Raw genomic sequence first — 26908 nt, 5'->3', positions numbered from 1 at the left:
CAAGGTCCACATGCTCATAAGCAGCACGCGGCGGCGATGCTAGGCTGTAATTAATGTCCGCGGACACCATACTCGGTATCAAACAACCTACACCAACCATTTTCCGATTTGCAAGATTTGTTTCTCCACTATGTGATCTCCAAATTGTTGATTTTCGTCCAGCACACTCTTTCCGCAACAGGCACACGTCAAGGAACACTAACATTGTCATTATTTTCATAAAAATCAATTCCTAACTAATTATGCCCCCCTTCGAAGAAGAGGGGGTATATTCTTTTGCTAATGTCGGTCTGTCTGTCGGTCCGTCGGCCTGTCTTTAGATCCGTCTGTAGACCACATGGTTTCCGCTGATTATCTTGAAAACTATTTATCACAAAGTCTTCATATTTCAGATAGTTATTTTTCATAACTAGTAGATTAACCCTATTGATTTTGGGGTCACTAGGTCAAAGGACAAAGTCACAGAGGCCTTAAATGTCAAAATGGTTTCCGCTGATAATCTTGAAAAATATTCATCACAAAGTCTTCATGTTTCACATATAGATTGTACATAACTAGTAGATGACCCGCATTGATTTTGGAGTCACTAGATCAAAGGTCAAGGTCACAGGATTTTTAAATGTCAAAATGGTTTCTACTGATTATCTTGAAAAGTATTGATCAAAAAGTCGTCATATTTTAAATAGTGATTGGTCATAACCAGTAAATGGCCACCATTGATTTTGGGGTCACTAGGTCAAAGGTCAAGGTCACAGGGGTCTTGAATATCTGAATGGATTCCGCTGATGATCTTTAAAAGTACTCATCACAAAGTCTTCATATTTCACATATAGATTAGTTATCATAAGAAGTTAATGACCGCTATAAATTTTGGGTCAAGGTCACAGGGGCCTCAAATGTCAGAATGTTTTCCGCTCATTATCTTGGTTATAATTAATCGCAAAATCTTCATATTTCACATATTGATTGGTCATAACTAGTTTATGACTCTTATTGATTTTAGGTCACTAGGTCAAAGGTCAAGGTCAAAGGGACCTTGAATGGTAATATGATTTCCGCTTATTAACTTGGTTACTTTTTATCACATGTCTTCATAATTCACTTATTGATTGGTCATATCTAGTAGATGACCCCTATTGATTTTAGGGTCACTAGGTCAAAGGTCATGGTCACAGGGGTCTTAAATGTCTGAATGGGTTTCGCTGATTTATCATTAAAAGTATTCATCACAAAGTCTTTATATTTCACCTATTGATAGGTCATAACTAGTAGATGACCCCTATTGATTTTGGGTCACTCGGTCAAAGGTCAAGGTCACAGGGGCCTTAAATGTTAGAATGATTTCCGCTCAATATCTTGGTTACAATTCATCACAAAGTCTTCATATTTCACATATTGATTTGTCATAAGTAGTGAATGACCCTTATTGAATTTGACGTCACTAGGCAAAAGGTCAAGGTCACAGAGGCATTGAATGTTTATATGATTTCCGCTTATTATCTGGGTCACTGTTTATCACAAAGTCTTCATAATTCACATATTGATTGGTCATAACTGGCAGATGATCCCTATTGATTTTAGGGTCACTAGGGCAAAGGTCATTTCACAGGGATCTTAAATGTCTGAATGGTTCCCGCTGATTTATCATGAAAAGTATTCACCACAAAGTCTACATGTTTCACATATTGATGTGTCATAACTAGTAGATGACACCTACTGACTTTGGGGTCTCAAGGTCAAAGGTTAAGGTCACAGGGTCTTTGAATGGTATAGGATTTCAGCTCATTATCTTATTTATAATATAATAATATAAGTCTTCATATTTCACAGAGTGATTGGTCATAACCAACAGATTATCAGTATTGCTTTTGGGGTCACTAGATCACAGGGGCCTTAAATGTCAGAGTAGTTCCGCTTATCATGTTGAAAAATATTCATCACAAAGTCTTTATATTTCTAATATTGATTGATCATAACTAGTTAGTGACCCCTCTTGATTTTTTGGTCACTAGGTAAAAGGTCAAGGTCACAGGGGCCTTAAATGTCTCATTATCTTGTAAAATTTTATCGCAAAGTCTTCATTATTTTTCATTTTTCCATAATTGAATACTTCAATGTACCCATTTATGGCAAGTTTCTCTGACAAAATTATCAATAATGTGAGTCAAAGGCTATAAGGGGGCATATGTGCCGTTCGACATTTCTTGTTACATTTAATTTCTTGTCATAAATTTTCACATTTATTACAAATACACAAAAGTAACGCACTGTAGAAAAATAGTGATCCCTTTTTTAGCAGTATATATGTAAATAATAGTGCTTCAGTGATTTGCAAAATAAGTCTTGTAATACTCTTTGTCAAAGCATGACAAAACTATGATATTAATGAAAGAATCTCATTTTAAAACATTTTTAATTAAACTATTGGTATAGACTTAGTTTCAAAGAAATACTAGCATTGAATGATGGAATTATTAAGGTTACGTAAAATATCTTCTGTCAATGTTTTGTCATACATCCTTTATTTAATATACATGTCTATGTTTAATGACAAATAGGTCTGTTACTTTTTAAAATAAGTTACAATAGTAAATATATTCATAAAGTCAAAACTACGGGGAGTGATTCTTTTAAGTAAAAAATACGTTGAATGTGAAAAAAATACACAGTTAATAAGATACTGGATTTTATTGCATGCATGTAAAGCATCTGATTACATTGAAAGATAGCATCAGCAATGATCAATCGTGGCCACTAGGACCACAAGTATTTGTGAGTTCATGGATAACCACTCAAATATTACAGAACGAGCTAACAAACAGTTTCCAAAACAATTATGTAGAAAGAGAAAACAAATTGCTATCTATAATTGGTTTCTAATTTGTATAGCCAATTTTGTTTAGCGAAACGACAATATTTTATTTTTGAATACATAAACATATCAATATTCTATGGAAAGAAAATAAAATCGGCTAAATGTCAACCCTGCTATGTTAAAGTATTATTTCTGGTAGTCAGGTATCCACGAACACCTTTCTTAAATTCGGTTAAAGTAACGCAGTCGACTTGCAGCTGCAGTCACCTGGCTCTTAAAGCAGTCCTCCTCTAAAACACGTTACACAACCGATAAATTATCATATGAAAGGGAGATATGCAGCAAATATGAAAAGAAACACTAGTCTATCTTATTTATAACGTTTCAAAAGACGACAATTACGTTGTTTCCAATAGGAAAAGACGTACTGCTAATAGAGCTTAATAACTTTGATAGCCTGCGCTTTCTTCAAGATTTTCCAATCTTCTTTTCCCGAGTTTAATCATCTCCATACATGCAGCTGAAATAGATCAATCAATTTCAATTTATTGGTCATAAACTTATTTGTTATTAAGTTTGATGAATCAGTTTTGTTTGCGAGTTTTCAACAATTTACTTGTTTCAACAATTAAGATTTCTGCTACTGCACCAACTTTTTATGACACTTTGTACCCGGCGACCAGTGTAATCAAACCTACCGAAACGTATTTGCAGTATAAAATATTGGCAATTTTTCTAAATACCAAAGTTTTGTTATGTAGTGCAAAGTTTCTTAACGGTTTTTACGGTGTCCCTAATGAAAAGGGTGGAAAAAGTGATTCGTCAAAGATGCACTCACGTATGCTTAATGTAAAATCAAGACAGTCCCGTTACCCAAAAATGCAATGCATCATGGGATTATTGATTATATGTTCAATCCCCAACCTTTATAAAGTTGCGTTTAGTTTCACTACAGTTTATTGCGTATTTAACGAGCTGTAGAAGTAGAGAAGGGGATCATTTAAAGCGCACTAAGGTTCACACATTGCGCTCTATCAGAAATGCATCTATGTTGCTCCCGGGTCCGATTATTTTGGATCGAATTCCTTACGTTTTTCACCTTCTGTCAAGCCCTTGAGTGGTTGCAACTTAAACCAGCTTAATTGTGCATCTGTGAGAAAGTTTAAAAAAAAGCGCACAATGTGTCAAAGCTGGTGCAAAACTTCAGATGCCCGTGAATACACCTGTTTCCCGTCGAGCTCTGTCCACTTTCAAGACTTGTGACGGTCTATTACGCGCTATTACATTTAAAAGGTTTAAGACGTTTAATACGTCCTATGGCAAGTACTAGCCCTTAAAAATTCTGGCCCGGCATCAAACCGTAGGGAATTTAGGTGTAGGTGCCCTGTCCTGTTTTTGTTTAGGGTCCTCCTGGGCTCCTTGCCACTGGCTCTTGTTGCTGGGTCGGGTGGGGGCTGTGTTCATTGAACGCCGCCTTTCCTTGGTGATCTTGTTTATCATATTTTGTTACAGTAGAGCGTTTAGTGGCTACAATAAAGGATTTTCAAGATGGCGACGAGTCGTATTTCTGCATATTCTATCAAGTAAATTGGTTTCTAAAAGATATGTTTTTGTTTGGCTTGTAATGAAATGATTCCAGAATATAGGTCTACTTGATAGTATATGCTGAAACAAAATATATCTAACTCTCTGCTCATATTGAAAACTCTTGTGGCGCGATAGCTCAGTTGGTTAGACCGCTGACTGTCACTCCTGAGCTTCGAGGTTCAATCCTGGGTAACACCCTTGGGATTTTTCAGAAACACTGATATAAACACTATCAGTGTTTCCGACCTACCTAGAGGTATACTGGTACGAAACCCAGGTAATCCTCACATGCATCTGTGCTATACACTGGGCATGTAAAAGAACCAAGGGATCTATTCAATAAGAGCTAGGGACTAGTTCCCGGATTCCTTTGTATCTCATAGCTGTCTCTAGTGTCTGCTGAGGTAAGGACCCTACTGGAAATAAGTGCTTGCACTTTCGTAGGCTATCCTTGACCGCCCGGTCTAAAGAAAATAAATCAATTAATCATAATGTAACCACAAATCGCGATATTGTTGCACGTTTCCTACGTTCCATACGCCTACTACTGCAATAAAAAATATTTATGCTTTTCATAGTCTGCCAACCCGAATTCTCTTTAGTGGATCCCCCAAAACCACTGCCTTGTTCCGGGAAGCGTTTTTGAAATCCATGACGTATGTACTGTTGATAAGTGTCAAAACATTCACTGTTCTAGATTTTAAGGATGTAACGACGTAATAACTTCAGAGAAACACATACTTTGTGCCAACAATCAACACAATTGAAACAAGATATACATTAGATTATTTCAAAATTAATACTAAATTATTTTATTTAAATGTTTTTATCTTAATCATAATTTTAATAGGCCTGTTACATTTCGGTCACGTGATATAAACATATTGGAAAAAGATATTTTATAAAACAAAAACATAACAACCTAACAGAAGCGCATCGGCTTGTAGATCAACATTATTTTCATTAACGTAATTGACAACCGGAAAGAGGAGTTGTTGTTTAAATCGAAACCGTTCCAACATTTCCTGTTTGCATTTCTTTACTGCCTTGTCTGTAAATACACGACGTTTCTCTGTCCGCAAAAGGTCGCTTACTTCATCACACTTTGTCAAGACCACTACCAGCGGACACTCTGTAACAGGAAAAAACATCGAAATTTGATTTATCTTACAATGGCAAACAACCTAATTGTCTATTGAATACTTATGTCAAAATTGTTCAAATAATTAATCTATCAAATTAAATAATGCTGTTTTAAAACATGAAGTTACACTATCGTTTCCGTACTAAAAGATCAAATTGTGAATGTTGATTTGAAAGATAAAATGGAGCAAAAACAGAGAATCCTTGACGAACGACGAAAACGGATAAATCTAGTGTTCAGTATTGGTTTGAGTGAGCCTGTTAATGGACGGTAGGGGTAATTGTAAGCTACTGTCCTTGCCCCAAGCACCAAATTCAACATTTTATCATAACAATGGTAAATTTGTATTGAAAAAAACTTCCACAGAAGTGGGAAATTAAGGTTTGATAAATTATAACCTTCAGAATTGATGAATTGATGCAAATTTCTGATGAGCGCAGTCATCTTTTCTGACAGACCTTTTTGAATAGTCTTGCAGTCAAAAACAAAACATACGCAATGTATTTTGTCACAGGGTGATGGTTCGTTTATAAATTCCTTTTGCGTTTTTTGAATACCATTTATGATCTGAAACGGAAATAGATATCGATATTGATGCAATATAAGTGCATGTGGTTTAAATCATTTAGAAATTTCTTTCATGACACTATTCATGACTTGTTCACAATTTTGGGTTCGAGTCCCCCAGAGACTGTGAATTCTTTCATGTGATGAAGCTATCCAACAAGTTTACGGAACATTACAAGTTATACTCAGGTTGCCGTCCGTGACAGAAATAATATAGAAATGCACTATTCCTCCACCGGTAAAGCAGGAAAGTCGCAAAAAACTCTTTAGTGTTGTTGCAACGTAAACAACAACAAAAAACTAACCATGTCTTTTAATCTTCATTGTAATTTTCTGTACTCTAACCTTAAATTCAGCACAAGCATTGCTAATCAAAGAAACGAAACATAAAAACAACAAAACAACATTAGATTTTGATTAATTGGATAATATAACATAAATCACATTAAGTAAAAAATAATCATATATCAAAATAAAAAATGTATATATAAATTTAAACATTATATTTATCCGGCACGTTCCCTTCCATAATGAGCTTGACATTATCTTCTGTTATACCACCCACTTCCTGAAAGCCAGGGGTATCCCCAATACATACTCTGCTCTTTCTTCTATAACCATCGTCTAAGTATTCCATATCATACAATTTAAACTGAAATTTAAGAACGTTGTAAAATAGACGAAAATTTTGCTTTATATTTACATCGATTTTTTATTAAAAATCATAGAGCAAAATATTATCAAACAACCAATGTTATTGCCAAATAAAATATTCTGCTCATAGAAAATGAATAAAACTATGTATCAGGGTTGCTAGGACGGACGATGAAAGGATGAAAAAACGTTATTCAAAAACCGATTAGAATGTTTAAATTTCATTCAATGATTTTTGAAATCATATGAAACGTTGTTTTAAAATTGGTTCATTTAATGATATTAACTTTTTGACGCAAATTGCTGATAAAGTAAACAGTTTTGCTATTTGATGTAAAGGTAAAATATGTTAAAAACCTGATGCTAACAATAATGTAATAAAGGTAAAAAGACGATAAAAGGACATAAATTAACGATATTTTATTTATGGAATATTATGCAATATTTTACGTGTTGTAATATGTATATGAATGGAATTTAATATTTTCTATATTATTGAGAAATCTTAATTCAGTTAAATATAAAAAAACAACCACCTTCTGCGTTGCAGATGTAGCATTGTCCGACATTGCACATGCTGACCCGATTCCCACTGCTTTGAAAGTGATTTCATTACAAAGGGCAGATGCTATTGAGTCAATGAAGCTTGACTTTCCGGAACCTGTAGGTCCAACCACTAGAATCCTTAATGTCTTGTTTTCCAATGCTAGGGTACTCTCATAGATTGATTTTATTACCTTCCTTTTGTCATCTTCATTTTTCTGTAGTAATCAAATACAGTGTTGGAAACAGGAAGTTTATATGCAAAACCGTTGCCAGTTTCAAGCGTTCCAAATATCAGAATGTTTCCAATGCAGAAACTATTTTTAAAAAGATCAACACGGAAGAACGCCATTTAATAAACTCTAAATGAATCTAAAATGCTTATAAAGAATAAGCCGTGTTTTGTTTTATAAATGTTTGTTTCATTGCACTTCAAATCTAAAGTATCTTTACACTTCAGAAGGTTTAATTTACAACTGTACAAGTTTAATTAAAACCACTCTGTAAAACTAATTGTGAATTATTTAATGTTATATTGAACATAATATTGCATAAAAACAGTAGGAAAAGTATGTTTATACTAAAAAAATCTGAAAGGTAACATTTTTGAAAAAATGTGTAAACTGTTTTTAACCTCTGATCCCCTTTCAAAATTCATTTTTTAGTTCCGCCCATTGTTTTCTCGTGTAGGGCACACGCTCTCTATAACTTGGGGACCATACGCCGCTTTTCATGGAATGGCATGGAAGTGTCACATTGAAGGTTCCATGATTACCGCCGTATGAACACATCTGCGGATGTTTCTAAATTCAAAATTTTACCATATCGCTTTTAAATGTTGAATTCTGCTTAAGCCGGTGCTGGGGGGGGGGCATGGGCGGTAGTCTGCACTTTATAGTACCGTCCAGGAACAGGCTCAGTCAAACCGAGCCTGAAACATTTTCAATTTTGTCGTTTTGGGCTTTCTTTAGGGATTCTTATTTTCTCTATCTCATCGTCACATCAGCGTTGTTTGTGTCGTGTGGAGGCTGTAAAAAGTCGCCCCGTACATTCAATCAGAGATGTTATATTTCTGATCCTTAAAGATCGTTCAGCACGACATTATTGTTTTGCTTGTGGTATTTTTAGTTTTAATTTTTCGGAATTTTCTAGTTGGGTGGTTCCAATATTCCTACCTGAATAATGTTGAATCACCGTTAGGATATGTTGCTTGCTTTTTAACTTTGTCTTTTGAGGTCTTATCTGTGATATGCAGGCTTCATAACCTCTGATCCCCTTTCTAAATTCCATTTTATTTAGATCCGCCCATTGTTTTCTCGTTCAGAGCACACGCTTGCTAAAACTTGGGGACCATACGCCGCTTTTCATGGAATGGCATGGAAGTGTCACATTGAAGGTTCCATGATTACCGCCATATGAACACATCTGCGAATGTTTCTAAATCCAAAATTTTACCATATCTCGTTTAAACGTTGAATTCTGCTTAAGCCGGTGCTAAAGGGGCATGGGCGGTAGTCTGCACTTTACAGTACCGTCCATGAACAGGCTCAATCAAACCGAGCCTGCAACATTTTCATTTTTTTTCGTTTTGGGCTTTCTTTAGAGATTCTTATTTTCTCTATTGTACTGTTAAATATCAATTATCTCTTACAGTTCATTACAACAACTATTATCTACTTTTCCTCAGAATCTAAAAATAGACCAGACTTACTTGAACGCATTCAAGAAAAACGTAAGTATTGTTTTACAATTGTGTTAATCAGCGAAAATACTTAAATACGTTACGGAATATTTCGACTCAGTCACTCATAATGTGCAGTGAAAAAAAGAAAATGATATATTTAATGGAACTTATAACCACGAGAATTATTTCATAATTATAAAAGTTAAACTTTATTAGTGCCCTTGTTTCGTTTCATTGTGTTTTAAACTGTTATCTAAACCTAGAATGTTTGTTTTACTAGAATCATATTTTAAACTGAAGGGCTTACCAATTTTGGTAAAAGTGTTTCTCGCTCAGACCAGTCGTCAGGTACAACCTTCAAATCTTAGATATAAAAATACAACACGTGAATTTATAATTTCAAGAAAATTTCCTTTACAGTGTATAGGTATTATATGATGCCAAAAGCATCCAGTTATGGACAGGACAATCCTTTAAACATTAAAACCGTAATCTATACAAACTTGACATAAACAAAAGATTATTGTGTTAAGATAGAACACCCCTAATGGGCACTATAAGGAACTGTAAAATTGACAACATAGAACAGTCAGATGCCTTAATTGTCACCTGTATGCAAAATCTAAACAAAATTTATCGTGTGGTTTATGAGTTATGGACATTTTTCTGAACTAAAACTTTACCATTAGTAAGGCCCTTTTTCAGAAATGAGGAAACTCTAAATAATCTATAATATCATCATTATGAAAATTGTTTTCCTATTGCTCATAGTTAAGAAACAAATAATGACATTAAGGTAAAGAAATTAAACAAGCAAAATGGTTGATCTTAAATAAAATGTTTTAACGTGTATAAAATGTTACCCTACCCACCTACTTTTAACACTTATTTGACCATTTCCCTATGTAAAAAGCCTTATTTAAAATATCCCTAAAATTTTCCACAATGATGGGCTGTTTTCAAAGTTTGCCTAGATTTTCTTATATGTATATTGGTTGGTCTTGCACCGTGTATTTTTTATTTTATTAAACTTTGAAAATATCTGGTATTATATTTGCTATTAAACTTGGCATTATTTAGTAAATAAATACCTACAATTATTATATAATTAAAATGAAACTTTTTTTCTTCCATAAGGGATCTGAGAAATTAATAAAAAGTGTTAAAAAGAAAGAAAAAAAAGTTGCCCTTTTTGGGTTTGAACCCACACCCCTCAGTTTTAATACAGTTAACAATGATTCTAGCCTATTTGAATACTCTTCAAAGTGGAGTGCAATAGGGCTGTACTACCTTAAAATAAAGAGAGTGTATGCGTATTGTATTCGACAGATCTTAAAAACCCTTACTGATGCATACATTAAAGTTTTTCTTGATACATCAAAGTCTTAAGATGAGACAAAATTGTTACAAAAAACTGCTTTCAGACATCAACTGAGCCTAAATTTTTAAGATCAAAAACTTATATAGTACTTGATGTTTATATATGTCCAATATAAAACACGATAACATAATGAATTGTTTACCTTTATGGTGACGAAGGTAGCTTTCAACCGTTTCAAATATCCAATGAAATGCATTTACAGCTAAAAGTTCTTTCACATCATCTTTCTGTTTTTCTTCGAGATAGTTCACAATTGGAAACACATCCTTCTCGGGAACCCCGAAGAATGCAGCAACTTTCGTAACTGTTTCTTTAGCTTCCGGGCATTGAAATAAATGTTCAAAATTTGTCAATATATTTGGACATAGCTTGTCAAATTTTGTTGCAACAACCACCATTGGTAAACCTGAAATGAATATGAATACTGCTGATTAAAAGCTATACATTTACATATAAAAATGTGTTTCTGCAAATTTGTTGCAAAATATTGATAGTTTAACATGTTTCCCTTTAAAACATTATTTGTTCTGTTGTTGTTGTTTTTTGTTTTTTTTTGTTGTTTTATTTTTTTGTTTGTTTTTGTTTTTTCTTTAATAAACACAAAATTGTTGAAGTTTAGGCACATTAAATGCCACGGCAATATGATCATATGAAACTATTTTTCATTATTTAAATCAGCTCATTGTCAAGACCCTAGTTAACATACCCGACTCTGCAATTGTATTTCGTATGTCACTAATGTGTTTTAACTGTTCTTTAGAGAAATCTTCAAAACGCATATCCCCTGCTACTATCATACACACTGCGTGAATTCGGTCATTCAATGTTGTATTCGTCTTTAGCGCTATTTTCTTAAGCTTCGCCTTGTCTTGAAACTAAATAAATGAAACTAATAAAGGTCTAGTAAATACATACATAATATGATGAAGATTATATCAAAGTTAAGGTAATGATTTAAAAAATAAGTAGTACATGTGTATAGTATTGTGGTTCTTTAATATTTCACTTTTTCTCCCTGGTCTCTTTATCTGTGAAAATATAATGAGATATGAATAAGTTTAAACGTTATATTGCCAAAACAAATCATCAAATAGTTTAAGGATAATATTTAGGAAAATAATTAAAAAGGTATCGCAGAGTTATAACCCCTAACAATGCATTTCCTCTCACCTAGTGAAATTCAATATGGTATCATATTCAGTTAAGAAGTAAGACTCCCGGCAATCATTATTTATTATTTTTAATAACCATTAAGGAAATAAATTAAAAAATTAAAATGAATTGGACTATTATGTCAGGTCGGTTACAATAAATAATTATTAAGTTGAGAGTATTTATTATCAGATTTAAGAACAAGCCGCAAATGAATTATACGTGATGGTTGTTGTTGCAAGTGTGAGATACATGATCCCATATTACAAATATTTTTATAGAAAAATGATAATAAACTGTTCTAGAACAAAATGATATTATTAATCATCATACTTATTTCGCATTTTACGCCCAAAGTCGCTATCACTGGGTTATGTTTTAATTAAATTCCTTCAATACTTTTCAAGATATTTTATGGAAATGTACATAAGGTATTAATAAAAGATATAATTCAAAATCTTAGAAATATAGAGATATAGTTGGTTTACATTGTACACGCTTTCATTGGTTAGTATTACTTTGTTAAGTCTCAATATGATACCTACGAGGATTAATCAAAATGTTCTCGGCCTGATGTACTTCCGGTAGTCAGATTACCCAACAAATGGTCTTACTTTTCAATATAATCGCCCTCTACATCAATGCACTTTGCGCACCTGTGCTCCAACTTGTTTTACCCTTCAAAATAAACTCTCTATTTTGGTCCTCAAAGAACTCATTGACCGCCTCCATGCTTCCAAAACGTCTACCACGAAGCTTGGTTTTCAGTTTTGGAAACAGGTAGAAACAGGGGCCAAGTCCGGAGAATATGGGGAATGGGGAAGAATTTCAAAGCCGCAGTCAGTTGCAGCAGCTATCGGAACTTGAGATGTGTGAGCTGCCGCATTGTTATGCAGGAGCAGAACGCTTTGAGTCAGTTTGCCCCTCATTTTACGCGCAGTTTCTTGACGCAAACGCCTCAATTCGTCTACATATCGCGTACCGTTTACGGCACGACCTTGCTCAATATAGTAAATCATCATTTTCTCCTGACAATCGCAAACAATTGAAGCCATCATCTTCCTTCCTGATGGCACCCTCTTGAATTTCTTCGGAGGGGGTAAGCCAGGGTGCTTCCACTGCATGGTTTGTTTATTGCTGCCTTCTGGATCGAAGTAATGGTCCCATGTTTTATCCTGAGTACGATCCGATAGATAAAATCAGGTTCATCCTAGTAGCGAGACAAAAGATACCTTGAAATATCAGCCTTGTCCGTTTCTGGTCGTCATCAACTGTTTAAGGGCCCATCTAGCGGAAACCTTTGACATGCCGTAGACATCAGTCAGAATTATCTGAACTGAACCAAGGCTTATACGCACTTCCCTAGCAATGCTTCGCAGGTCTCGCCTTCTGTCGCACATAACTAGATCGTACACAGAGCTTCAGCAGTTTAATCGTTGGTGGTCTCTTTTGGCTGCCTAGGCCACGCATCATCTTCAATGCTCTCCCTGTCCCTCTTAAATTCAGCAACCCATTTTTTCACAGTGCTATAGGAATGGGACTCCATCTGAATTGTATCCATGAAGTCTTCATGAATTTCCTAAGGGGAAACCCCTTTCTTACAGAGTTACTAAATGAGGGCTCTGACTTTCTCCATTTGGGCTTAATGACAACCCTCTAGCGATCAAGTGTGTTTTATGTCACTTAATCTGTGTAAAACTGCGTGTAACTCGGTCAGTAATCTTCAATAAGATATCGGTATCGACGTATCGTGTGTAAATGTCAGTTTAGTGGCTAGAAGTATATCAGGCCGAGAATTTTTTTATCATACCTCGTCAGTGTGTATAGTTATTCCAATGAACAGAATTATCAACGGAAAGGCAGATAGTTAAAACAAATAAGATTGAGTTATGGTTCTTGATAATGCACGGACAGATAGATGGACGGGCTGAAAAGGCGATAATTGTATATTCTTTGCTCAGGGAGCATTCAAAATGAAAAATGAAATATTAAACAAATAAATTGTGAACAAATTTGAGTTCCGAATTATACTTTTTAAACTTTAAGATGATTTAAGTTTCTAAAGATGATTTGAAAAATGTTTGAAACCGTAGCAAATCATGCATATGTTTTTGTTTCATTTTCGGATACAGAATTGTATTACCCGAGTAGACATACTACCTTAAACAAAAATATTTGATGCACGTCAAAGTTTGTTTAGGCAAAAGATTAATACGGAATAATTTATAAAGTTTCATTTACTTGATAGTCATCAGGTAATCTTCCTTCTAATATAAGTTTAAGCTCTTCTGCAAGTCCTTTTTCGTGCTCAAATCCAGGCATGTCATAAATGAATAAATTCAATCTTTCGTTCGTCTGTAGTGGAATGATATATTTCGTTACCTGAATTGAAGTAACAAAAAGTAGCAGTTTTCTCTTAAAGTTTTTTTTTCTGATGATGCTCATATGTAAACTCAACCATATTGTCACAAGGGTAGGAATACAAACACACATCAGGTCTTTAGAAATGTCTCTAGCATAACAAATTATTGAATATTTCACTCCTTAGTCTTATCACGGATTTATATTACTAGAAGGATCGGACAATTTCGTTTAGCTTAAAGTCCCGTCGCGCGCATGCGCGGAATCGGATAAAGGTGCGAAATATGACAGATTTTCACAAAAGTATGTGGTGTTATTGCTGCTTTGTGAAAAATTATACACATGTGAATGTATTGATACAGTATTATGTTGTGCCGCCGATAGAACGCTGCAACGCTTAGTTAAAAAGTACCTAATTTAAAAAATATTCGCCTATTTTTTAGGCATATTCTCTACACTTTGACGCCCTTTTAATTCAAACACAAATTATTACCGCGATTCAGATTAAGATAATTATTTTTTACATGGTTTAATGGTGGCATTGCAAAAAAATGTTTCTTGATTGCTAAAAAACTTTTAAAGAAATTCATGTTTGAAATTTGTCTTTATTTCTGTGAATTATTTCCAAATGATTTGTACATTTTGTATTTGATTACCTGTATATTAGTATAAACAAGTAAATATTCTACTAATTAGTGTATTAAATATATTTCCAGATGATTCTAGACAAGCGTTCATATATAGATGAATTCATTAGATTGGCAAGGAAAAAACTTTTATTGGCATACAGAACAGCTGTTTTATAATTATTATTATTTTTATTTTGAAACAGATTTTTTTCATAGTTATCCTTCACAATTTACGTCAAATGATTTATTTATCACATGTTTATTTTCTTTATTTTTCAAAGAAAGGACTATACAAGTTTAGTTGTATATTTTCAATTTCATTTCTAAATGTTGATAAAGAAAATAGATTTACATTGTATTTAAATATATACTCTTCAGAATCATTTTCTTACCACACATACCATGGACTAAAGTTAAAGACCGCGCACATACAAAATATACATTCAAATTCTATTTGTTTCTGAAGATTGAGTGTTGCAATTGTCACATGTAACCTTATTTAGGCCCCCACCACTTGTTTGAGAAATGTTGTTTAAAAAAGTGAACACTTTTTCGGCGCGGCCCCAACCAAAAGATACACCAGGGGGTTACCAGAAGGGGGATGTGCCCCCTTCTGTTTGGGGGTTTGAAGGAGGGCGGAGTCCCCCTCGTCGCCAAGAAAATTTGAACTTTTTAGAGGCTATAAATGACCTCAGATTGATCATAAGGTAACGTGTAACCATCGCTGAAAAGTATTTGACTCTATCTCAATCCATCAATTTTGATGGGGAAAAAATAACGCAAAATAGTGATTTTTGGCAATTTTGATATGTCCCCTCGTTGCCATGGTAACAGAAAATTTAAGCCTGAGCATGTTGTTGCAAGGGCAATGGTCCAGTCAACATTTGTGCCAAGTTCGATTAGTGTTGAAGCAGTTTTTATAGTATTATAGCAATTTAAACTTGTAACGGAAGACTTTTCAATGAAAACAGCCATTTTTCAAAAAATGCTCATAAAGTAATGAGTTAATTAAAATATACGGATTAAAATATACGAGTGACATTAAAAGGGCGGTATCGAGACAGCCACTTTTCTGTACGATGATTGTCTACTTCACTGCACGGACATTTGAAAACAGATTTTCAAAAAATAATGATGATATTAATGATGAATGGAATTTAAATATTCTATGAATATGCCAATATTGACAATCTCGGCAATATTTCGTGCGAAAAAAATGAATAAATTTTCTTTACGTGTTGAGCGAATTGTAAAGTCCGCAATACATTACTCGTAAAACAATTGTGCGTTAATTAATTTGACTACCCAATAAATTTTAAATGTTGCATCTTATAACTTACATCGGCCTTTTTTTATTTTGAAATTGAAATTTTTTATGGTAACGTAATAATAAATTTCAAATACTTGCTTTTTATATAAAAATGTAAATTTACCGCGGATTTCGTCAAGTTAATTTTTTTTAATCGTCGTTGCGGACAGATAAACTGTACCTTTAAAAAATAAATTAGAATTTATTATAAATTATTTGAATTTAACAAGTATTTTTCCTAAAATAAACTTTAAATATCCAAAATCGGATCATAAATGGAAAGGCTGTATGGTATTTTGTAAAGTAGGTATCCGGTAAATTATCGATCGATGTACCTTTATCGGGTGCGCGACAAGATATTTAAGCATTTACATAAGGTTAACTTGGAGTGTCCGATCCCTGTAATATAAATCCGTGGTCTTATGTAGATCTATTTGTGCATTTTCCAGTAACATCTTATTACAGAAAGTTATTTACAAACCTTCCTGGTGTAGCTCTCTGGTGCTTGTCCGGCTGGGGCAATCGGCACAAACTGTCCAGTAAACACTGCTGATAGAGTATTGATAAAACTAGATTTCCCAGATGCTATAGCGCCTACGAACAAAATATTGTAATGATCTATATCCAAACCGGTTAATGGTTCCATTGATATCAGCGCATTTTTCTTCTTGTCAACATCGTCTTTCTTAAATACCATTTGACATATATTTTATGCATCGTAATGATTACTACTCAATGATAAGAACTTAAATCATTCAATCCTTGAAAAATAAATACTTGTTGTCTTTTGTGTTTGTTTTTGTGTAAAAATAATATTCGATCACAAAAACAAATATTAACTGCATCACGAATCGCAAAGAAACACATAAAACAATTGTCAGTGCGATAAATAAAAAACATAATCTACTTAGCAACTACTATAGTTTGTGTTCACTACTTCCTTGAATTCAAATATTTGCATAGAATCATCATTAATATGTTACCTGCCTACTAGAAAAAAATAACAGTGCGAAGAAAATTGATTGCCGTATGGACTGCTTACGTACAATTTTAACATTTTATCTTTTTATTTTGATAGCCATTCAATGTTTCAAAATTGTTTTAGCTTAATTTTGAACAACAAATAGTCCAAATAAGAACAATAACTATCCCAATATCAGAGAAATTGAACTAATCCTTCATGTTGAAACGAAGAATACACGAGCCAATCAAAAGACTGATTGAAAAAAGAAACAAAAATAATACAAAATACTAAATCTAAGAAAGAAAGAGATAATGTAATTTTTAAAATTTTGGTTGATATATTTTTTGAGTTCATTGAAATTTATATTTCCTGAACTACTTGCTATAATATTATTGACATTTCTACAATATGCATATTAAAACAGGAGGCAAAAGACAATTGTATTTTGATAGTATGTGCGTGTTAGAATGACCAAAACTAATTTTGATATAATTACAATTTGGGCGTTTTATACATAATCATTTCTCTTTGATAATCTATATATCATAATTCCTGAAGTTTTCAAGCTAAGCAATCAAATCAAATATGCATTCAAAATGGTTTACCTTCGTTCTTTCTAACAAATTTTCTTTAGTTCCATCATCTGAAGAAATAAAGAAGTGCATTCGATAATACACTGAATTAATTATTTGTGATTTTCCGTTTAGGTACAAATGGAAAAGGTCTTTTACATAGACATTTCCGTCGGACAGCGCTCTTGTGTTTTAGTAAAATAGCCTTGAAATGCAGTAATTCAAGTTTGGAAAGCTCACTGTAAAATCATGCTAACTAGTGAAATGATATTTGACTACCATTATGTTATATTCACATGTGTTAAGCTTAAAATTAATGCCAGTAGTTGTAGATACTGATTCAAAACTCGACACCTGAATTCAAATATAATAAATTTTTAATACAAAAGGTATAACTTTATTCAACTTAAACTAAAAGCTAGATTACAAAAGTTTTTTTTTATTACGATTCCTGATACAAGATTTTTTGTTTAAAGTAAATATTGGACGGAAAAACTTTTACTGCAATGATTTTTTTAATCATTAAGAGCTTTTCTTCAGTCAGGATCTATGTTGGAACTACGTGTGTTATAGTGACCTAGAGTTTTATTTGAACTTAAAGAAAGTGTGACGCCAACATCATTATTCTATGCGCGACAGAGCTATGGAAATGTGCTCAGCGATCAGATATGATCTGAAATTACATAGAAGTGAGAAATCCCGTTTCATAGTGTCATAACAACAGATAATTGAACGATATTTATTAAAGCCAAGATGAAGTTTTAACTATCCCTGATTAATATAATATAACTGAACATGCATACGTTATATCGAAATCGGCAGTTTCTAATAAAAAGAAATGCTATTAGTTTTATTATGTCCGGGTATGTAGTTTATAGCTTAATAAAAATGCATCCCATAATTAACTTTAAGCTTTATAGTCCAATTCATAGATGGTTATCCGCGTGACATGTTTGAAGTCAAAATAAGCTGAATTGAAATAAAAAATTGTCAAGGATTTTAACAAAGTAAATGCCATTATGAAAAATTTATGAAATACTCAATGATTACAGATAAAAATAACAAAATGTTGGATATAATCTATTATCATTGTTGAATATACAGGTGAAATATCACAAAGGGGAGACATGAATACTCACTTACCTGTTACTTGGTAAACTTCTAGCTCTTTCACAATCATCTTCCCAGAATTTATATCAACAGTTTTTGTTTTTGGTAGGGAAGGATCTTTTGCACGGCTATCATATGCTTTATTGATTTGCAACGTACCATTCAAACGAAGATAGCCATCTCTAAACTCTGAGGGAGGCTTTTTTTTAAATGTCAGAAGGTCATAACCAGTCAATGTTCCTCCTCCAAATGTAGGGCCATATTTTGCATAGCATGTTATCGCTACATTCTTCTTATCGTCCTTTATTGGAAGAATGACACATTTTGCATCTGCGCTGTCACTCTTTGTAAAAAGAAAAGCCTTATCGTCTTGAATCGTTCGTTCTTTCGTAGGTGAACTCCAATCTTTAGAAGTATAGCCGCCAAAAGTTGTATTGTAAGCGCCATACAAGATTGTGACTGTAGGGCCTTTTGCATCACATTTTCTATGAAACTCATCTACATTTGCCTCTTGTTTTGCCTTGTACAGCAAAATCAATTTCTTATTTATTCCTGCTTCCTCACTTATCTTTTTTACAATGTCTGCTAAAACTGATTCAGACACGCTCATGTTTGCTGAAATAAAGTATTATAAGGCAAATAATGCGATACGTCTTGTTTTGCAATATGTCAGGTTGTGGTATACAGTCCGGTAGAGCGTTGGACAATAAATCGCGTGATCAAGGTTCGATTCCAGGACGGTATATGTCACTTAAGTTGTAATCGATACTTTAGTTGTAATTGATCATGAAATCCTTCCTATGGTCATTCGCACGGTACCTCTGTTCTGGCATGTACAGACGTTATCAGTTCTTTACAAAAGTGAAGGCAACTAATACTTGTAAACTTCGAGAGAGTTTGCCAAGAAATGATGCGGTGGCTAAACAGTGCTCTGATAAATTCAATGTAGTAAATTGCTGATATCCGGAGAGTAAGCTACCACCACCAACACCATCACATGTTTTGTGCGTCGGCAATCTTATTACGGGAGATGCGCCCTGTGAACGTTGATTTCCATTGTTTTTCTTAACCCTTATATTTAACCTTTGTTCAAATTTTTCAAGGCATGGTTTGGAAAATATTTCTCAAAGGGCCCGATGATAGGTTATTATCAGTCTTGTTGTTCACACAATAACAAGGTATTGTGTTACTTTTTGTCACATTACAGTGTGGTTGATATTTACATTTCAAACGGATTGCAAAAGGGTTTTCTTATTAATTCTAAGTTACATTTATGATATCTTTGAAATCGATATTTTTAAACCTAGATGTAGGAGAAATTTTAAAAGAAATATAGCTGACATCTTTAAACCCGTCCTCAAGATTTTAGTCACAGTATTGTACATGTACCTAATAATTTTAATTTTATTCCTATAATTTTATGGGTCTTGAAGGGTCTTAAAAGGTAAAAATTAAGTAACTGGCTTTTCTCTTTAGGTAGACATTTTGGGCAATGTTGTATTGATCATCATTTAGAAAATTAGGATATGGGTAAATTTGAAGTTTTTGTAATATCAACATGTTTTAGAATTATTCAATAAGAAAGTCACCAGCACATAAGTGCCAATAATACAGAGGAATAAGACCCATTTTAAGTCCCCTTATATATATAATTTGATATAAACAATTATTATGGTATGTTTAAGTGGAAACAGAACTCATTTCATTCTAAACCGTTGCTCCATTCTACCACTTTTATTATTGGGGTGAGTCTGTAAATCTTCATTACTTAAACATGTCTGAAATTTACAATCAACAAGAAATGTCGACCGACACATATCTCCCGTTTATAGCCCTTGACTAATACTATTGGTAATTTTGTTATAGAAACTATTGTGCAAAGTATGAAGCCTTTTTCTATATGTATTTACCTGAGTCTTGAAATTTTAGGTTCGTGTGGACTTGACTTTAAACCAAGTGTACCCAAAATACATGACCTATTAAAATGTGAAATAAGAAGACTTAATGACAAATAGTTTTCAAGCGGAAATAATTTTGACAAATTAAGTCGCTGTGACCTTGACCTTTGACAAAGAAACCCCTTTATCTACAAAGGTCATCTACTAGTCATGACTTATGATCATACAAACTTTGACATTTGTAAGACTTGTCATTCTTTAGTTATTAATCGGAAACCACTTTTATATTTGAGGCTAATGTGATCTTGATCTTTGACCAAGCGACCCTTAAATCAATAAAGGTCACCTCCTAGTTATGACCAATCAATATGTGAAATATTTATGAAGACTTTGTGATTAATAGTTTTTAAGATAATAAGCGGAAACCATTTCGACATTTAAGGCCCCTTTGACCTTGACCTTTGGCATAATGACCCCAAAACAAAAAAAGTCATCTACTAGTAACGACCAAACAATATGTGAAATATGAAGACTTGGTAACAAATTGGTGTCAAGAGAAATCAAATTTAACATTCAAGGTTTTTGTGACCTTGAAATTTAACCTAGTGTCCTCAACATCAAAAGGGGTCATCTACACGTGATGATCAATTAAAATGTGAAACACAAAGACTTGATAACAATCAGTTTTGAAGATATAAAGTGGAAACCATTCTGACATTTAAGGTTCCTGTGACCTTGACCTTTGACCTTAAGACCCCAAAATCAATATGAGTCATCTACTAATTTTAAGCTATCTATTTGGGTAGCATAAGGACTCAGTAATACATAGTTTTCAAAATAATGAGCGTTAACCATTCTAACATTTAAGGTTCCTGTGCCATTGACCTTTTGAAGTAGTGACCCAAAAATGAATAGGGGTCATCTATTATATATGGCTTATCAATATGTGAAACATGAAATTATTATAATAAACAGTTTTCTGGATAATGAACGGAAACAATTCTGACATTTAACGTCCCTGTGACCCAATCTTTGACTTATTGACCTAAATATCAATGAGAGTCATTTAATTATTATGACCAATCAGTATGTGAAATATGAAGACATTGTGTAATAATAGATTTTAATATAATCAGCGAAAACTATGTTGTCTACCGACATATTTAAAGTCCCTGTGACCTTGATCTTTGACCTAAAGACCCAACAATCGATAAGGGTCATTTACTATTTATATCCAATAACTATGTGAAACATTAAGACTAATTGATAAATAGTGTTTAAAATAATGTGCGGAAACCATTCTGATATTTAATGCCCCTGTGACCTTGACCTGTTATCTTGTGACACCAAAAGAGGTTATCTATCAGTTTTGATTAATCAGTATGTGAAATATGAAGACTTTGTGATAAAAAGTGTTTAAGATTATCAGCGGACATCAATAGATCGACCGACCGACTGACCGACTTTTGTTATAAATTTAATATTATGAATTTAGTATGCAACTGTGACCTTGACCTTTGTGCAAAGAACCTGATTCATACCTGCAAAACCTCGTCATTGCGTTAAAGACAGTCAATTTTAAATCAATCCTGGAACGACAGAATTGGTGATCAGGCACGAAGTAAGTAAGTAAGTAAGTAAGAAAGTAAGCAAGCAAGCAAGCAAACAAGCAAACAATCAAGCAAATGTAAAAGATTAAGCTGATCGTACGTACGTACCTATGTAAGTAAGTAAGTAAGTAAGTAAGTAAGTAAGTAAGTAAGTAAGTAAAAGTAAGTAAGTAAGTAAGTAAGTAAGTAAGTAAGTAAGTAAGTAAGTAAGTAAGTAAGTAAGTACCTAAGTACGTAAGTACGTAAGTAAGTAAGTACGTAAGCAAGCAAACAAGCAAGCAATCAAGCAAATGTAAAATATTTGGCTGACCATTAGTAATGGTGAACTACTACAGTATTTGTGATGAATATGATAATAGTAATGATTCAAATGATTCAAAATTACTGTACCATTTATAGGAATTAAAATCAGGAAAAAAAACACAAAGATAAAATGAAAGATGAATTGATAAATTTATAATTTTAATTTCATATTATTGGTAAATTACTAAATTCTAGTGTTAGTATGTTACTTCTTAAACCTTCATAAGTGACATTATGGTCCATTTTTCGCTGTTGACTTGAGTTAAAGTGACTATATATTTAAGAAAATTGACTATTTAATGGCCATTGAAAAGAAATTTGATAATGAAAATTTAATTTAATAGAATATAATAACTGTCTAAACTATTAAAAAACTACCCAACTCTTTTTATCACTTAAACGATAACGATTCATTCCGAAGGATATCTTTAGAATTCATTGTGATTCATGTTGGTTATTGATTATACAAATGGTATTAGCCGTGCCATGACAAAACCAACATAATGGGTTTGCGACCAGCATTGATCCAGACCAGCATGCACATCCGCGCACTCTGATCAGGATCCATGCTGTTCGCTTGATAGCGAACGGCATGGATCCTGATCAGACTGTGCGGATGCGCAGGCTGGTCTGGATCCATGCTGGTTGCAAACACACAATGTTGGTTTTGTCGTGACGCGGCTCAATTATATACTATAAAATTAAACTGATGATGGCAAAATCTAAAACTGTTTTGACTTTGACCTGTACGCCCATCATTTATTCTTGAATTAGCATAATGTCTCTTTATTTATTCAATGTGATTAGACCTCCGTGTAAAATATTTTGGTATATGATAATAGAATAAAGCGCATTATTGGGAACTTATGAATAAAAGATCTAAAATGAAGTGTGAGATTGAGATAGCATGATTGGAAGCGTGGGTATTAAGTGCAGGAGGTAACCTTGGGCATAATTACCTTTACATATAGGATTTCGGTCATATCTATAAGATTCTTGATAATTATTAGGGTGGAGGTCGGATCGGCTCTCGTGACCCTTGGATCATTGGTAAATGAGGGGGGGGGGGGGCAAAAAGGCTGTTTTGTAGTTTGAAAAAACTAATGAAGATGACAAACATCCGCACACATCAATTCAGTAAGAACATGTCTGCACATGTCTGTTTGTTTTTAGTCCCGTCCATCACTGTCATTCTAGGATGGATTTTTAAATAAATTGCACGAATGTTGCACATCGGGACAATGGCACAAGCTAGTCCAAGGTGTAAAGCTCAACGCTTCAAGTAAGATTTGAATGTGCTTGAAAAACCTTATATATATTTATAAGTAACGCAGGAATGTGCAAATAACGTAAAAGTAACGCCGAATAATCTGTGCAATGCTATTGCTAAAACGAATAATACAGTAAGCATACGAACCAAATTATTTATTGATATTCTAAATCAAATTTAAAGAAATGCATTAGCGCATACGGCTGCTACGACATTATACTTTAACCAGCATTACAATCTTTTAAGGAATATGTTTACTTCTTTAGATCATTCATGAGATAGACAACCTGATTACCGTTTTGAAGGTGATTTTTGTGTTTCGTCAAATAAATATGTACAGTTAACGCATTTAAAACATTGTGTTTGTTTTCATATTCTGTATACCTTTGACATTTAACAAACTACAAGTGACCAACAACAATTGAAGGACGCTGATAAAATAAGATTTAGCTACTTTTAATGAGATAACCGCCGTTGTTTCAGTGCTTCATTCACTAATTCGACGTTACCTCGTAAAATGGTCTCAATTACGTTTTATCTGCTAAATTAAGTGTAATATGACACGAGTAGATTGGAAAACGTTTCAGGTATTATAAAAATTCATAAAGTAATATGTACGTTATTGTATTTAAAGACATCAACGAAACTAAAGATCGCCATCAATATGCTAGTCATGTCGTCATTTTTCAATGATTTTGAAAAATAAACATTTTCATAAATATATTTTTGATGAGATTTACAGTATAATGTCTCAGCAACCGTATGCGCTAATTGATTTCTTCCAATTTGGTGTACAATAAAAAATATTGGTACGTTTATTGGTGCTCGTTTTAGCCACTACATTGCACAATCCTGCGTTACTTTTGCACAATTCCTGCGTTATTTGCACATCCCTGCGTTTCTGGATATACACGGTGTTCCTTGAACGACAATAATTTTGTGATAATGTGTAATATGAAAAGGTAAAGACATGAATACACCTATAATATTTCACTCTGTATTATTTATTTACCGTCCGTAGGCTGTTTATTGTTCAACAATAAAAACCGCTGTTAACGAGTCATATTTTCCATAGTGAAAGATAATAAAGCTTAAAATGACATTTGCATTTAAGTTTACTTGTATTTCAAGTAAGATAGATGTCTGATTTTAAACCATGCAGGTGCATAAATCTAGGCATGTTTAGAGTTATTCACTGAAATAAATACGACACTTTATAAAAAAATATAATACATATAAAAGGTAACCAAAAACCGAAATTATGTCTTACTGTTTGCTTAGGTTGACAGAAAGTATGTATAAACACAATTACGGGTGGTTTTAAATTCCAAATTTCATAATTTTTTTAAAAAAATGCATTCTGAACTTAACTTTTGACATTAAAATGATAAAATGATTAAGTGTCCATAAAGGTTTACAAACATGCTTTTCTTTCAACATCAAAGACTAAAACATCTAATGGTAAATTAGATTGTTCAGATTTTGTAAGACATTTGGCATCTCAGATACCTGACATAGATTAATTGCCCATAAAGAATGACCTGAAATAGTTTGAGGGCATGATGAAATTCTGTATACCTACACAATATGCATAATTATATACATATATAAAATTTCACTTAAGGTGACAACAGACACTTTCCGTGGTACTCACATAAATGTCATTTAAACTAAGTTATTTTAGTAATAATTGTTATTTATTTAATCTTTGTGCATTAAATATCGTTGATCATCATAAAAAATAACATATTTGAAAAAAGTGCCTTTGTAAATGATTGATTTTGAATAAAAATCCTAAAATTTTAAATCGTCATATCAAAGTCATTTTTTATTTTTTTGTCATCACACTTTTGGAAAATAACCATACTTATATTATCTGGGGAACCGTGTCTCAAACTTTTTCTATCTTTTCTCAAAAAAATACATGTATTACGTAACGTCAAACAATTTATGCGACTTTTTCACCATACATATTACGTAATTAAAGATAATTAAGTCGCTGATTGAGCAAACAAAAATCCCTGACATGGTTCCCTCCGTAAATGAATTTCCTTTCATGTGCTTTAAACCGCATGTTAATTGCTTGATTATTAAAAAAGTTATGCCGATTTAAGGTTAGTCCGACCCGCATCAAACTAAGTGTCATAAATCGGCTGTTCTCTCTCGGACCCCTACGTTTCACGCTAAATAATTGCATAATACACAAATATCGCACCAGAGAGGGTCACAAGTTGCGGTAACATATTCTAACAACATTTTATGACCCAGTGACATCTGACTAATTAAAAAGCTGCTGATTAATATCAGTTTATAGCCGAAATTTCTTCAATTCTTAACGTGATTTACTGTCCGTCTGGTATCTGTCGCACATGTCACGTGACTATCGGTAAAATTTGAGGCACTCAGTGGGGGGAAATGGAACGCATTGCGCACCGCTAGCGGGTATTTAATTGTTTCCTTTTTGAAGTTTCATTATTATTGTCATCAGCATTATTATTGTATTATACCAGTGTCACTCTGTCTGTTGTATTCGTGTATGAAATTCCGTTAAAATATAAAATAAAATAACAAAAACTGAGCTTCTGACAGTCTTTTAAAGTCCATGGTAGATGTACAAATAAGAACGGGATATTTATATATTTTTTCCACCAATTGATAATGCTTCACATATTTTAATAGAAATAAAAGGTATTACTCGATCATTATGATCTGGCCTTCTTGACTTCTATTATCATGAATATCATCTATGCACGGCATAGAGACCCAGTTTCTACCGGGATAGACAATAAATTTCATACTTTGTCCCAGATTTATTAGAACTGTGTCCGATTTACTGGCGAACAATTTATTTTCACTGAAAATATATTTTAATATCATTTTTTTATTCATAGGGAAATAATCATCCTTAGACAATCTAAAATGGTTAAGAAATTTGTCAGGGACACCTTACCACAAGTCATATAGGCGTTCACATAAAAAATGTTGTCTGTTTTTGTTGTTAATGTTTTACTTGACATTGTTAGAAAACGAGGTTGAATGTAAAGTAAACCCTTGAATCCGTACAAAAGTCTATCAACTCAATATAATATCTATCAGATTAACGGGACAGACAAATTATTCTCACACATTATGGATATTTTAGCAACTACATTTTTAATTAACCCCGTGGTCGTGCGATTTGCCGCTATGCTTAATTATTTATGTTTCATACATTATGTTACGTACATTGGCCGACAATTTTTTAATTTATAAAAAAGGGCTAAATGTTGAGATATTCATAAAAGATGTACGGTAGTTTACGATACATGTATTACGAGTAGTATGGACCAGTATGGACCTGTAATTCACGCATATA

General features: G+C 33.2%; 1 protein-coding gene across 3 annotated transcripts in view; it reads right to left on the bottom strand.

The window, feature by feature from the left end:
* Positions 1-2330: 2330 nt before the first annotated feature.
* LOC132752388 (uncharacterized) overlaps positions 2331-26908 on the bottom strand; it is a 33287-nt gene continuing 8709 nt past the window's right edge. For 2 of the 3 annotated variants that reach the window (XM_060742706.1, XM_060742705.1), the window contains exons 2-13: positions 18506-19087; positions 17396-17433; positions 16308-16511; positions 13769-13909; positions 11082-11250; positions 10518-10781; positions 9302-9357; positions 7304-7528; positions 6613-6765; positions 5945-6113; positions 5325-5534; positions 2336-3335 (exon numbers count right to left, since the gene is read on the bottom strand). In XM_060742706.1, coding sequence (XP_060598689.1) covers positions 3256-3335; positions 5325-5534; positions 5945-6113; positions 6613-6765; positions 7304-7528; positions 9302-9357; positions 10518-10781; positions 11082-11250; positions 13769-13909; positions 16308-16511; positions 17396-17433; positions 18506-19082 — 2286 coding nt within the window. In that variant the 5' untranslated portion in view covers positions 19083-19087 and the 3' untranslated portion in view covers positions 2336-3255. Of the gene's footprint in view, positions 3336-5324; positions 5535-5944; positions 6114-6612; positions 6766-7303; positions 7529-9301; positions 9358-10517; positions 10782-11081; positions 11251-13768; positions 13910-16307; positions 16512-17395; positions 17434-18505; positions 19088-26908 lie in introns of all 3 variants that reach the window. The other variant, XM_060742708.1, reaches the window with a different exon arrangement.

The sequence above is a fragment of the Ruditapes philippinarum genome, unplaced genomic scaffold (assembly GCF_026571515.1).
Source record: "Ruditapes philippinarum isolate M1 unplaced genomic scaffold, ASM2657151v2 ctg239_1_1_1_1, whole genome shotgun sequence".
NCBI lineage: Eukaryota > Metazoa > Mollusca > Bivalvia > Venerida > Veneridae > Ruditapes > Ruditapes philippinarum.
The sequence above is the reverse complement of the archived record's forward strand: the minus strand, read 5'-3'. Positions and strand labels throughout refer to the sequence as shown.